At 47.6% G+C, this 14,884-nt stretch overlaps 1 protein-coding gene across 1 annotated transcript in view; it reads left to right on the top strand.

The window, feature by feature from the left end:
- Positions 1–222: 222 nt before the first annotated feature.
- Positions 223–14,884, top strand: part of ITGB5 (integrin subunit beta 5) — a 56,197-nt gene continuing 41,535 nt past the window's right edge. Inside the window, exons 1-3 of the mRNA XM_062498101.1 lie at positions 223–328; positions 4,265–4,350; positions 11,164–11,368. Coding sequence (XP_062354085.1) covers positions 223–328; positions 4,265–4,350; positions 11,164–11,368 — 397 coding nt within the window. The remainder of the gene's footprint in view (positions 329–4,264; positions 4,351–11,163; positions 11,369–14,884) is intronic.

Genomic DNA, 14,884 nt, shown 5'->3' with positions numbered 1-14,884 from the left:
CACACGCACGGACACAGGGAGAGGCACACGGACAGGGGGAACCGCACAACGTCCCATCCCGTCCCGTCCCGTCCCGTCCCGTCCCACCGCCCCCGGGCAGCTCCGCGGCGCCGCCCCCTCCTCCTCCTCCTCCTCCCGCCGCCGCCGCCGCCGCGGCCGCACAAAAGGCGGCGGGGAGGGCCCGGCCGGGAAGGGCAGCCCGGCCGTCCCGGCCGCCGCACCATGCCCCGCCGAGGGGGGCTGCCGGCCCCCGCCGCCGCCCGCCGGCCCCCCCCGCTCCTCCTCCTGCGCCTCCTCCTCCTGGCAGCCCCGCTGCAGCCCGGCAGAGGTAAGGGCCGCTCCGCTCCCGCCGCCCCGGGCCCTGCGAACGCCGCTCCGGAAGGCGGCATGTCCCCCAGACCCGCCTCGGTGCTCTCTGTTACCGTCTGTGTTCTCTCCTCCTCTCGCCCCGCTTCCCGGGACTTCCCCCAGGCGCTCGCTTTGCCGTGCGCCCGTAGCCGGCGGGACGCGGGTCCCCGCTGTCCCCGCTGTCCCCGCTGTCCCCGCTGTCCCCGCTGTCCCCGCTGTCCCCGCTGTCCCCGTACCTGGGGCTGGCCAGGGCTCTCCGCGCATCCCCGCCGGCCCCGGCCCCCTCCCCGGGAACCGCGCTGCGAGGCAGGGGCCGCATCCGCGGGGTGTTACACCTTCGCCTTAAAAAGCACCGAACTGCTATTTATGCACCTCGCTCTGTATGTGTTCCTAATGGATAAGCACTTCCCCGGGATGTTTGCCCGAGCGCTGTGTGTTAATCGATGCGATGAGCAGCAGCAGCAGAAAGGCACGCACGGGCTGTCGCTCTGCCGGGGTCCGGTCTGCAGGCTCGCACCTTGTAGCGTTCCTCACTTGCGCCTTGTACCGCCCCCCCCGTCTGCTGGTACCCAGAGAGAGAGAGGTCCTTGTAGAGAGAGGTCCCTGTCCCCCGTGGGGATGCTCTCTGTTTCCACATACACGTGAACTGCAGTGCAGTTTGTAACTTTGCTCCAGCAGAACTGGAAATTGGGTTTCCCTCCTCTCTGAACGCTTGGGGAAAGTTTTTTACAAGAAGGAAGCCCACAAAATGCCTAAGTCCACCATTCTAGTACATACTCTCAGTGCTTGATATTTTAATGAGTAATCTTAAGAAGAGGTTCATCTTGCAGAGTGCTGTGGTATATGACTTCAAAAGCTCAGAAGAGGTTTTTTTAACTTTATTTTTTTGTGTGTGCCTGATCCATGAAATTGATGGTTCAGTATTGCCCCAGACCATCTCAGGTCTCTTAGAATGCTTATTTCAAGCACAGATAAAATGCTTCTTTTTCATGCTGAGATGCATAAAGTGCATCACTTCCCCCCCCCCCCCCCCCCCCCATCTTCCCTAAGCAAGCCAGTACATTCACCTCCTTTTGAGGAGCTGCCCAAACTAGGATTTCTTGCAGAACAGGTTTAAAATGAAGTCTGATTGCCTGGAGCATCTTTATGAGTAAATTTGCTGAGTACCTTTCATCAGTTTCCTATCTTGCTCTACATCTGTAGTTTGGTGTATTAAAATCTCTGCTGTCTAGTGTGATACACTGTTTTCTTCTACTTGTCTGGGCTCTCCTGCAGCTCAGTCCGAGGGAAGGATGTCATTTGGAGATGTTCTTTGTGCTTGCTGGACACTACTGTGCAAAATGAATAGGGTGCAGGGTTTAGGACTCAGTGGCATCAGTATGAAGGATTCTATGTGGGCTGTGCAGATCAGCAATCCAAGGAGTGGATTATTTACCTCCAGAGTAATCCCAGCTAAATCCTGGATGGAATTTTCCCCATTATAAGAAGTTTAGTTGATTTTTCAGGAGTGATTTCACTACATGTATCACTTGGCCCAGCATCTGCAAGGATCTGAACTGGCATGGGCATCATCAGGTCCTTGCTCTGCCTGATTCAGGAAAGACTGCACTGAATCAAGCACAGCAAAGACTTGCATCTGGAAAATCCTGCGTGTTTCTATTCCAACTCAAAAAGCTCAGGTTTCAGTCTAAAATTGGAGGGCTTCACAAAGCTGTTTTCACAACAATGCTGGAAATGGTTTAGTGTTGCTGCAGAGTGGAAAGAAAAGCATACTTGGAAACTTCAAAAGCTGCCACCGTGAGGAATGTCACCCCATGGCTGGCCACAGGAGCGTGGGCTGCTTTGGTTATGGCGTGCAGTGGAAGGAGACCTTGGTTTTCATTCAGCTGTTATTGTGACTAAGTAAACTCAAAAATCCAGCAGTCGGGAATGGAGGTAAATATTTCCATGTGGATGGGCAAGTGAAGCTGTGGGAGAGCCAGGCCCGGGTAGCCAGGGGATGAATGCAAGTATTTGCTATATAAAGCCCATTACTTTTGCTGTGTTACCCTGTGCACAGCTGCCAGAGCAGCTCTCAAGGAGAGGCTTTGGGCCACGTTGTAGGGTTTGCAAATGCAAGTGTTAATTGCTATCTCAGTTAAACAAGTTACATTTTGCTTTATACTGCTTATTTATGTTTTGAGCTCTTGTAGTGTCCAGGAGCTGGAATATAACTTCTGAATGTGAACAAGGAAAGAAATGCCTGGGGATGTGGTAACAGCCAGAAGGAAAAAAAAAAACCCCACACTCTTAAGAAGGCTCTTGTTTGGTATGAATGAGCCCAAGGAGCCTGTTTGAATGAGAGCCATAGAGAGAGTGCAGGGCTTGTCTCTCTAGGGTTAGAGTTAACCACCTTGCGGGCAGCAGAGACCCGTCAGTGCAGGGCTCTGGCACGGTCAGGCCTCTGCCATGACTGAGAATGACTGACAGGACCTACTTATCCTCTTTTTGTTTTCAGTCCAGGGCACGCTAGGTTTTCCTCCAGCTGTCCAGCTTGATTCACTACTTCCTGTGGTCACAGCTCAGCCCCTTATGGGAGTGACCCAGGCAGCCACTGCTTTCCATTTCTTGGTGCAATATTCACACGAGACACAACAAATATCCTTCTTCCAAAGCTCTCATGGCAGAAAGTTCTTGGGTCAGGAGAAGACTTCATGGGACTCTTCAGTAGCCATTGGGAATCTGCAGAATCGGCAGATTACACCCAGTAGCAGCATGGTGCGCTGGTATCTGCAGATGCAACTGGCTGAAAATAGAGGCTTGACAATGCTTTTATTGACATTTGGGTTGGAAAAAATAGCAGACTGGGAGTTCAAGCCTGAGGCATTTCATTTGGAGTGTGCAGCCTCTGTGCTGAAAGCTCAGTTGAAGATTTCTTTAATCATTTATTGACAGTGGAAGTTAATAGCTGCACCCGGGGGAGCTGGGCCATCAGTGGTATCGAAGGGCACATTCATAGCCACAGGCATGCTTGAACAAGCTGCTGCATTCAAAGCCCATACCATTGATGTCTACTTCAGCTTTACTTGTGTGGTTCCACTTCATTTTTAAAGCCCAAAGCATTAAGTTCTGGATTTTTTAAGGGAAACCTGCTTGGGACCCCTTGTGCTGCCAGACACCAGCAATCCAGGAGCAAAGAGTGTCAGCCTGGCTGATGCCTCTGCTGGAATCACAGGCAGGGAGAGCCCTCAGAGTCTTCCACCTCTGCTGCCTTGGACATGTCCCGGTGCAAACACACTGCAAGGCTTAACCTGGATATCCTGTGGAAATGTCTCTTGTAGTAACATAAAAGTAGTTTACTGCAACATGAGCCCACTGTGAGAATCACCTGTGTGGGAAGGGGAGATGAGTATGTTTCAAGAGTGCTTTAATATGAAAATGATGGGGAGAGGGCTCCCCCCATATATTCAGTTAGAAAAAATGAGAAGATATGCCTAAAGATGTGACTTTAAAAGTCAGCATTTCAGGGGCTTTTGGACAGCCAGCTCCATGTTGCAGACTGGTCAAACAGTTACTGATTTCTGCCAATAGCAATGGGTGTATTTGATTAGGCAGATGAGTAGCTGGACTCTGATTAACCAGACACCATTGAAAAAGAGTAAAGAAAATTCACCAGATTCAGTCGTATTTTAGAGGTTCTCAGCATCCCAAAGCAAGTTTCTGTCCTTTTTATTACTTTAGGGAGGGAAAAGAAAACAAGACCTCCTTACAGGTGAAGAGAGATTTACAGCTTCTCCTGCCTTTTAGGCTCCTGGGGGATTATTTGCTCTTGTTTGAATTTACAGTGTATTTAGCATTAAGAATGTCTCAGAATCCCCCTAAGCGCTGTTTTGGAATGGAATAACCATTCAGCCCATCCTGTTCTCTCTTGCTGAAGGTCTCAATCTGTGCACCAGTGGAAGCGCCACGTCCTGTGAAGAGTGTCTCCTCATCCATCCCAAGTGTGCCTGGTGCTCCAAGGAGGTAGGTGGGCGCACCTCATTTGTCTTTCATGCTTTGTGTAGTGCTGGAAGGGAGCTCTTCTCTCACCTTGCCTATTCCTGACTCGTGCCACAAGGGGTGAGTGAGGGCACAGGATGCTCCATGCCAAGTGTATTTTGGGTATATGTGACTCCTCAGCTCTTTGACATCATAGGAAATAAGTCTTTGACCCCACTGGCCCCCACACACCCTCAACAGAGCAGCACTGTTCCTTCAGTCCTTTTGTCCCTTCAATTACCTTCTTGTTTTCTCTGGATGCTGGGTCCCTGTATTGCAGGGAGCCTTGCTCCAAAGCTTTCTCCCTAAAAAGCTCCAAGCCCCTGTCTAGTGTCCTGCTACGTGTCCCTTGTCATGTGGCCTGGTATGGGCTCTTTGTCTGTAACAAAGATAATTCTCCTGTCTGAATCTATTGTGTCATTTGGGTAGGTGACCCGTGCTTCTGGCATCGGTGCCATGAGTAACTGAGCACTTCAGAGGGAAAATGCATCCTTGTGTTGATGCTGGAGCTGCTCACCATAATTCAGTTGTGCCTCCTTGTTTGTGAGGAATTGAAAATACCTCCCCCTGCTCCCTAGGGGCTGCTCATGAGTTTACATCTGTATATATAATCCAGTATATGTCTATCAAGTAGAGCTACAACTTCTAGAGAACAAGGTGTGTGAAAGACCTAATAATGTTTGATGCATAGAAAGCAATTGCCTGCTTAGTGCCTGTCCTAGGTGTTCAGGAGAGAAGTATGGATTCTTGCAGATGCATGGAAAAATCTGAAAAACAGGCTGGCACAGCTGCTGTGTCAGGAACCAGTTTTTGGGATGTGAGAACCCCAGAGCAGTGGATGATCGTGGACTTCAATTGGCATGGCCAGTGGTGATGCTGTTCTGTTCCCTGCAGACCCTTATTCCTCTAGTGTGGCATCTCTGCCCCTTTTGTGCACTCAATTCGCCTTCCAGCTGCAGCTGATATTGCTGAGCTGAGGGTGCAGGCTCTGTCCCCTCTGCTGTTCCATCCCTCCTCCTGCCAGACCTGCCTGGGGCAACTGCCAGCTCCAGGGCAGAGGATGGGGCTGGGGATGAAGATGGATGTGGGGTGAAGGTGGCTTCCAATCCCTCTGTTTTTGCTGGCTCCTGGGGGATGACCCAGGCTCTCCAGGTCTGTTTCACTGGATTTTTCACTGGCAAGCACAGTTGCAGCTCTCCAGGGAAAACCCTGTAATGCTACAAACACCACACTGCCTGACAGCATAATAGCTTTCGTGGGCTGTTTTTTTCCAGCAAGGCAATTGGTGCACAGAAGGGAAAGGGTAAAGCAATAGATCTTGCTTCTGAGACATCTTGTAAACAGCTGTAAGAGCTCCTCTTCCAGCCAGCTAATCTGTGGTGGTGAGATTGGATCCAGGAACACTGGCTATTGAGATATGGGTACCCAATAACTAGTGCTTTTTTTCTTGGTTTTTTTCTTATTTGGCATCAAAAGACAACTTTCTGCAAAATGCTGCTAGAGGAAATGTTTATCTGGTGGTCACTGTGACCACTAATTGTACTAATAGGACTGGCAGCCTGACTCTTATAATGCAAACACAATAGTAACAAAAAAAAAAAAAAAAAAACAAAGAAAATTCCTGACTGGAATGGAGGGGCCAAGGAGGAAGATAGGTGTTTACAGGGAAGTCCTGTAATACTTCCTGACCTTTAGCCAGCAGCAGCTATTTAAAAACATACAGTTCAAGGTGTTTTGTGCCAAGAGTTACGTGTTTAAAAGCGGCTGTTCCTATTACATGCTACATGCTAAAACTTAGCAAGTTCTTGTTTTACTTCTGTAGTTTTTGGTTAGTTTTTTTTTTGTTTGTTTTCCTTTTTTTTTTAAAGAATGCATAGTTTGAAACTTAATTACTTTGCTCTAGCTGAGATCATCAGGTGACATAATAGAATTTCAAAAAGATACCTGGAGTTTTTCAACTTCAGAAAGCTTTAAAATAATATTATAAATTCTATAATATCTGCCTTCTTTTCATAGTCATTTCACCACCTCATTCCCCCTCCCTCTGCTGCAGCTAAGTCAGGTTTATTAAATTTATTAAATAGCTCTTAATGTGTTTTCCTTAGCTTTTTCCAGTTGCTGCCATTTGCTGTCTATGTTGTCTGAGTGCATATATGCCAGTCAAATTTTATAGCTCTACTGCTCTTTAAATATCAGGGGTAAATACTGGGGTTATTCCACAGATGGCAATTGTGTCATGGTAGAACGTCAGTCAGCTGATTTGTGTGTATTCTGTGCTCCCTTTGCATTTATTTTACAGGCTTTGGGGCAAATTGGGCCAGCTTTTACTGATTTTATAAGCAAAAATTAATAATTTTGTCAGGAAATATATATAGTAGAAGTCTATCAGTACATGTAGTGTAATTCTATATATAATGTATATAGTATATTTAGAGATGTCTGTTATGTTGTTTATATATATATTTATCAAGTAAAGTTATATATATAATTGCATTGTATAGTTATATATGTAATTAAATTGGTCTTCCTGTATATGTATATATATTTACCTTTGGGTAAATATTTGGGGAATAATATCACTTGGTGGTGCCATCATACCAGTTTCTTTGGGAGGCCTATCCCAATAGTTTCTCAGGAAGTTTAAGGTCCCTTGAATTGTGAGGGTAAGGGGATGTGTACAGATAGATCTTACAGTAGACCAGTCAAGGTGCTCTCACTTCATGACTGCCACCTGTTAGTACAGGGTGCATCACGTCCCCTGGCTTGGTTGGACTTCTTTTCACTTGTGTTTGTGTTCAGCATCTCTGTTCCCATCCAAAGGGATGATAATGGATGAGCTGATGATAGCAGCCTCTGACGTGCAGCAGCCCCAGAGCCTCCAGGGACTGCTGAGCTAACCACAAGTCTATGGGCTCTTGGAAATTTGGGAGCAGACATGGATTCTGTTGTCTGGTGGAAGAATACCTTGAAAGGCAGGCCTCAAAGGTGGTGATTTCAGTGGCACTTAGAAGAGGAGGTGTGCTTATGTGGCCTTAACCATCACCTCACCTGAGCATGCCTTGGAACAGGGCTGTCTGAGGGAAAATGACTCTTGGGGTGATGGAGACTGCTGCAGCCTTTCCATCCGTGCTGGAACTGAGGAATCTGCAAGGTCTAGGAGAAGCTGGAAATAATGAGAAATTGCTGATGTGGTGCTGTTAAAATATTCTGACTGGAAACTGCACAGTGGCCTGTGGGGTTGCTGTATCTGTGGCAGCATGGTTTCCATGTGTGGGACTGGAGAAGAGCAGGGAGCGCTGGAAGTGGCTTCAGTGCTGTCCTCTGAGCTGCCAGGGCAGCTGTGGTATACAGGTGGGGGCTGTGATTGTGATAAACCATCCTGGCACGGTTGCAGGGGGCAAAGCTCTTTAAAAGAGCATTCCCCCGTATGGGGGGAAATTTCACCATTATGTTTTCTTTCTTGTTGCTTTGGGGAGCAGTGTACCAGTGTGCAGACGCTCCTCTGGTTTGTTAGATGTATTTGTTAGGTGGATGAACTGTGTTCACTTGTCCATTATCTATGTGGATGAATTTATGTTTGTACATGGAAACCAGAGATACACATGAACGAAACTGAAGTGTCCTTTCCGAGTAAGTGAAATTTCACCAGTGGCACCCTCTGTTTTCCAGCAGGTGCTTTTACCCATCCTTTCCCATCTCAGAAATGTATGCCTAGAGAATAAGGAAAGAAAATCAAGGACGTTCCTAAAGGGAACATGTCAAGGGTTTGGGTTTTTTTTAATGGAGAAAGTAGGCATGTTTCAGACTGAAGTAATGCAGAACTACATTGATTAAAGCAAGAAGTGATTGAGACCTTCAGCAAAAGACAACAAGATGGGCTGAATGGTAGGGACATGCCTAGTCAGGAATTAGATATTAGGTACAGTGAGTGCTATTCTCCATTTTTATAGCATGAACCAAGCAATTTGTCTTAAAACTGTCAAACTGATGAGCATGTAATTGTCTCCATTCATTCTGTCTTTGTGTGCATTCGCCTTTGTGAGCTTGTTAGCACCGAGGCTGGACCACGATGTGCCCGGGGGCTGGAGCAGCCAGAGTTACTGACAGGGGCTGGGGGATCTTCAGAGTGCTCCTCTGTGGCACCAAGCAAAGTTTGGGGTGGTTGCCCCTTGCGAGAGGCATTGCTGCATTTCTTGCCCAAGCAAGCCTGCAGGCAGAGGATTGGCAGATATGTGGGTGCTCTGAATTGCTTAACTTAGCCCAGGGTGTTCTCTGGTTGGGGGAATTTGGGGTTTGAACCAGCGTGCTGTGTGTGAGCTGCTGTGGGGATGCTTTTGGTGTGGTTTCTCATGAACTGTCTGGACCTGTGCAATGCCCTTTATTCCCCAGTGCTTATCCTTTTTCCCTTCACTAACCCTCCATGAGCCTTGATTTTCTCTGTCACAGAAAACCTTGCACTAGTGTTGGATGGTAGCTGGTAGCCCCAGTTTTGCCTTTGGATTTTGACCTATGGGTGCAGCTTGGATGTTTGTTTGCAGGGTGCAGTGGTGATTGCTGGGACTTCCCCAAGGCCACTGTCAGTGTTACTGTCAGTGCCCTGCTCAGTGTTACTCTGCCTGGGTAAGAAATTAAGATGAAGTAGGGGTCAGTCCTGCACCCCTGGGTGCTGAGCTGCACCACCCTCCCCCCAGGCATTTGCACCCCTGACGGTGGGTATTCTCTGCCACCTCAGACAATATGGTTTTTCACAGACCAAGGAAATAGCTGGATTTGATTGCAGCTGCAGGTTAGCAATTGCTGCCCCTTGGAAAATCGTTTGGACCCATTTTGGAAGAAAGTTTAGAGAAAATAGCTGGATCAAGCAAGGGGGACCTGGGGACAGGAGAGCAAAGGTACTGCTGACCTAAGAGTTGTGTAGGGGCTTTCCCCTGACCTCCTGTACTTCCTTTGGAGTCTTGGGAGCAGACCCTGGGAAGGCTTGGAAACACCTGAAGAAGCTGCAGTTACGTAAGCAGCCCTAAATATTGTCCCATTTGTATGCTTCTCTCCAATATTAACTACTTGAGAGTAACTACAAGTTTCCAGCTGTACTCCTGGGCTGTTTATATTGCATTTTGCAACACTTTTTTGAGTGTCCTTTTAAATAGGTGTCAGCAGAAATGAGCTGGCAGAGGTGTTCACCAGGAACTGTGGTCTGGATACTGGGAGAGTAGGAGAGCCCTGGGTGCCTGCTGCTGGGTGGATAGGCCCAGGAGAACACCTGGACTATGCCAGCTTTTTGCTGATTTCAGGTAAAACCACATCTGATAGCTTTTCTCCAAGGCTGCCTGAAATGTGTGGCTCTGAAAGGCTGGGTGTTGTTTTCAGTTTTATAAGGAATTCTTATTTTTATTTTGTCATGCTGGAGATGATTTAAAATAGTCCCAGTCCCCTTTTTTTTGGAAATTCATCTGTTTACACAACACGTTCCAAGAAATTTGTGTTCGTATCCATCTGATGTGCCATTGTTGGTTTCTTGGCTGGATCCTGCTGCTGGATGCTGGAATGCAAATCTCTCATTTTTCAAATAGCACTGGGACCTTGTAGTGAGAAAAATGCAGCTGGAAGCCTCTGTCTGTGTCCCAGGGCCCTGTATCCAAGCTTGTCCTTGAGAGACCCCTGGAGATCACCCCATGAGGATCTGTCAGGAGCCTCTCTCTCCTTGATGTCTCCCCTGTCCTCTGCCATGCTGGAGTGTCAGCAATAAGTGAGGTTTATTCAGCCCCACACTGTTTTTGGCTGAACAGCTGAAGGAGGGGCTGGCATGGCTGCAAGCATCTTCTCTGAATTATTTCATGTCATTTTAGTCTCTCAGCCCTGGAGCTGAAGAGGGTTGTCTCTATTGTGGTGCAGAAATAAGTAGGAATCGACTGTTGAAAATCAGTAAGTTTTGGGCATGTGACTTGTTCCCTTTGGCACTTTTGGGGACGAAAAGAAAAGGCATTCTAACAAACAGGCTCTTTGCAAAAGGGTGCATTGTGTTCCTGGCTGTTCCTGAGCACTGCCCTGCACAAGGCTGCTTTGTGCACCACGCACAGGGCTCACAGCAAGGGCTGGAGCTCTGGGATGGGTGTTGGGAGATTCCTGGCCATCATTTGGGAGTGGGCCACTGCCTGCACCTTGCTGCCTGTGCCTAACTGCCCGTGCAAAAACTGCATTTTCACCAGCTCCCATGAAGTTTCTTTCACATCCCTTTATTCTCCACGTAGTGCTTGTGTGAGGACACATGGTGTCTCACCCAGGAAAGAGGGAGACACCCAGCCAGTCTTCAGCTTCACATCCTTACTTGGCCCTCTCTGGGTTGCTGGGTTTGTCCTGCTTCCCTCAGTGCCACCTCCTTGTCCTTTCTTCAAGCTTTTGCAAAGCTCCATTGAGATGATGCATGTGCATAAAATAAAAGTGATGGCAATGGGCTGTCCCTGCAGCAAACCAAGTGCTTTGCTTTGCTCTCTTGTGGCCAGGGTTGGGAACGGGTGCTGCTGCTGTGGCTGTGCTGAAAACACAGGCTTAGCTTTCTGCTTCAGAAAGCTGTGAGCAAATCCAGTGTTCAAATCCTCACAGAATTTCCTTTTCTGGTTGATCCTTTTGAAAGGCTCAAGGCTCAGTGCAGACTCCTTCCAAGTACAGTCATCACAGAGGACACCAGCTTCTCCTTGTCATCACCTAGCTGTTAGATACCAGCATGTCAAAACAAAGCCCCTGCTGTGGGATTGATGTATTGCCCTCCACTTTCTTTTTGTCCTTTCTTTCCCCACCCAGGATTTCGGCAGCTCAAAGTCCATCACATCCCGGTGTGACTTCCTGCAGAACCTGATTACAAACGGCTGTGCCGGGGCCATCGAGAACCCCAGCAGCAGCAGCAGTGTGGTAAAGAACGTCCCTCTGAGCAGCAAGGGCTCTGGCCAGACCCACCTGGACGTCACGCAGATCACACCTCAGAAAGTCGCCTTGAATCTTCGTCCTGGTGAGTCCCCAGCAGCTCCGTGGGGCATGGGGGAGGGAGAGAGAAAGGGGTCCAGGACATGCCAAGAGCACGTTGTAGCTTGTGGCCTTGTAGCCCACTAAAGCAGATGACTGCTGGCCCCTTCCATACCTTTGAACTTTGGTGATGTGTCACAAACAGGTTTGGGGCTGGGGCATGTGTCCCTCTTGAGAGGATGGTGCTGTTGGGCAAAGTCAGTCAAAGCCCATGCACAGCTGCTACCAGTAATGGTCTTAACACTTGCATGTGTTTAAGAGGAACCTGCTCAGCTTCAGAATGGAATCACTGTGTAGAAGGAGTTAAAATAACTTTGGTTCCTCCACTAAGCTGACAGGGCATGATTCTAAACTGAGACAGCTCCGTCTATAAATTGGAAACAAACCCACATATCTGTTTTCTGTCAGTATGCAAAAGAGTTATGGGATCAAGGCAGAAGATGGAGATTTGAACTTGTGACTCAGGCCTTGGACTGTAGCCAGGTCCCTCTTTCATTCTCCTGAGCCATCACTTTTCTTCAGTCTCTTCCTTTTAATTAAAAATTAGAAGGGAATGGTTCGTCTGAGCTATGCTTGTTATCAAAAGTTTTTGCATGGTGGGGGGAGGCTTTAATGTGGGTTTAGAATTCTTGCAACAATTTGGCAGCTGACATTTCTGAAGAGGGAAGAAAGCTCTTTATTGCAAAGATAAGAAGCAAATATAAAAGCTTGATTCATTCTAAGTGATTGGTGTGGGTTTCTAAGGCTTACAGTTTTGTGACAGCCCTCACGAGCATACAGAAAAGGGAAATATTGATGCTTTGCCCAAGAAAAACAGGGGTTTGAGCTGGGGCTTATGTTATCAGTGCTCTCCCAGAGCCTACCAGCAGCTGCAGGAGTTTTTGTTTTAGCTGTGTAAGTTAGAAGTTGTCATGTTTTTCAATTAACTTCCTCAGCTGTTGCTGGTCAGACCCTCAAATCTAAAAAAATTTACTTCAAAATCTTAAAATCGGATACCTGAGAGCAGTCACTGTAGATACTGTAGTCACTATAGTCAGCAGACTGTACATAACGTCTGCCACTGAATATTGTGTTAAAAAAGGGAAGCGAAAGGGAGCTGTTATTACTGCTGTTCCTTGACATTCCTGACAGAAAGGGATGGCTCAGCTTTCACATCTCACCTCCTGTACATCCACCTCCACGCTCAATGCCCAGTGCTCAGCAAATTCTGCTTTCCCAATCCCTGACAGTTTTGCCCATCCGATCTGCTCCAGTCAGTGGTGGAGTGTGGGGATTCATCTCCCTGTGGCCTCCTGGGCTCTGTGCTCTTGGAAACCTTGGGCTGCACAGGGCTGGTGTGCTGCTTCTGCCCACCCTTGTGGGGACCACACTCATGGCCATCCTCAGTTCTTTGTGATGGAGAAGCCCTCCAGGTTGGGGCTGAGCTGTAGGAATCACCCTGAGGAGCCGTGCAGCAATTCCCACACTGAGCCAGTGAGCTCCTCTCCCTGTGCTCCTCTTGCAGAGCATTGGAGTCATTGCAGGAGGAGGGACAAACCTAGATGTTTGTTATAGTATCTCGCATTTTTGTTCTGTTTTTGATGTTGGGCAGCACATCACCTTCAGGCTGATGACTTCCTAAACCCTTGCATTAGCAGGCCCAGTTTAAATTATCCATTAATCCTTGATCTTGGGAGAACAGGTTTCACCCTGGGAACCCAAGACAAAAAGGAGACAATGTTGATTTAATTTTGGGCATGAGGGGTGTACTATTTCAAAGATGAATTCATGTGGCAGTCTGTGGCAATGGTGAACCTTTATTCTTAGACTGCTAAGCAGAAGCAGAACGGAGCGAATTGTCAATTGTTTGCTGTTCCCACACAGGCAGTTTGATCTCATCATCCTGTGGCAAAAGTCACATCCCCAAATCCGTGTCCTCAGCTGAACTCCAAAAGTCTTTAATTTGTGTCCTTACAGAGCAGCTTTTGGATTGAGCATTTCGTTTTTATAATATTGCTCTTTAATCTTGAGTCCAGCTATAAACTAGTGTGTCCTAGTTAAATGAAATAGAAATAGTGTAAAAGGACTTAAAAAATTAATAGATGCAAGCTGTGTTGCCCATCAAGCCATAAGCCTCACCAAGTAGGAATAAACTGGATAAGCATGATTGTCGAGTTTATGTTCTTAAATTGACCAAAATCAATTTTTCCAGTTTCTGCGCTGCCTCTGCATGATGGTATTGAAGAAAAATTTCTGAATTAAGCTCTGAGTATAAAACTTTTCAGTAAAAGCCTTAAGGAGAGGATGGTGGCGACAGTACATGAGGAAGGAGGGGGCTGGATTATCCCTAGAAGTGTGAGAATAATACTGTCCATAGAGAATGATAAGCTCTTTTGCACTTACATCTACATACATTAACGATATTTTCTCTGACATAGTTGGTTTGTGCAGTTAGGAATGAAAGAAGAGCCAGCCACAGGATCCTGCTGGTTTTGGTGTTTCTCAGGGACTAATAAATTTGTAACTATTAAGAGAAGCGTGTTTGATCACAGCATCCCAAATACCCTTTCTGGCAGGAAAAACACTGTTTTGGAAATGAAAATGTTGCAAAATACTGGGGACACATTCCCTTTTCCAGTGGGGAAAATATGTAGGAATGAAAAACATGGGCATGGGAAACAATTTTCCCAGACTTAGACACATTTTTGCAGCACTGAATTAAAGTCAATTTACAATCAAAGTAATTTACTCTGCAATCGGTGCCAACAGGTCTGGTGCTACATGAGTTATGTTCTTCTTTGTTCCCCCACAAAATGCATGCCAGGTACAGTGTGAGGCCCACGTGGAGCACCTGCCGTGCTCCACATCCCAGCCCTGTGTTGGGAGTGTCCTGCTCCTGCTGGACAAGAAAGATGGGGAGAGTAAGGAGGAATATTTGTGGCATGAGCTTCTTGCTTCCTACAGCTGGGCACTATGGTTTGCACATGGTGCCTCCAGCAGTCCTGCCTTTTCCAGGTGGGGCTGTAGCAGATTGCAGGGAAATGCTGAAAGAGAAGGAAGGTGGTGTTTGAGGAGCTCTAGCTTGGTGCAGCCTGATCCCAGATGCCAGGCAGGGCTCTGCCAGGCAGGCTACAGAGCCCCTTGTGCTGTGCATTGCCAGCATGGCAGTTTTGGGATGCTGTTGCTTTTGTTGGGCTGGAAATAAGTGGGAGCAGCTGTGCTGCTGTGCACAAGGAGGAGAACAATAAAGCAGTTAGGGAAATGTTTTCACAATACTAAAACATGTGAGTTCCATTTCTGGGGAAGAAGAGGGGAAGCCACAAGTGTTTTGCAGAATCTGCTACTGCCCCAAGTTCAGCCCTGCCCATAAAGGGCTGGGAGAGGGCAGGACTGGGACCTTGGTTTTGAAAGGTTCCAATTCGCTGTGGCTGAGACCCCAGTGAACTGGAGAAGGAGCTAAGATGGAAGCTGGGAAGATGGGATCTCCAAACCAGCCTGGGTTGGGAGGTTGGGTTTGCAGTTT

Source organism: Cinclus cinclus, chromosome 9, assembly GCF_963662255.1.
Source record: "Cinclus cinclus chromosome 9, bCinCin1.1, whole genome shotgun sequence".
Lineage (NCBI taxonomy): Eukaryota > Metazoa > Chordata > Aves > Passeriformes > Cinclidae > Cinclus > Cinclus cinclus.
The sequence above is the reverse complement of the archived record's forward strand: the minus strand, read 5'-3'. Positions and strand labels throughout refer to the sequence as shown.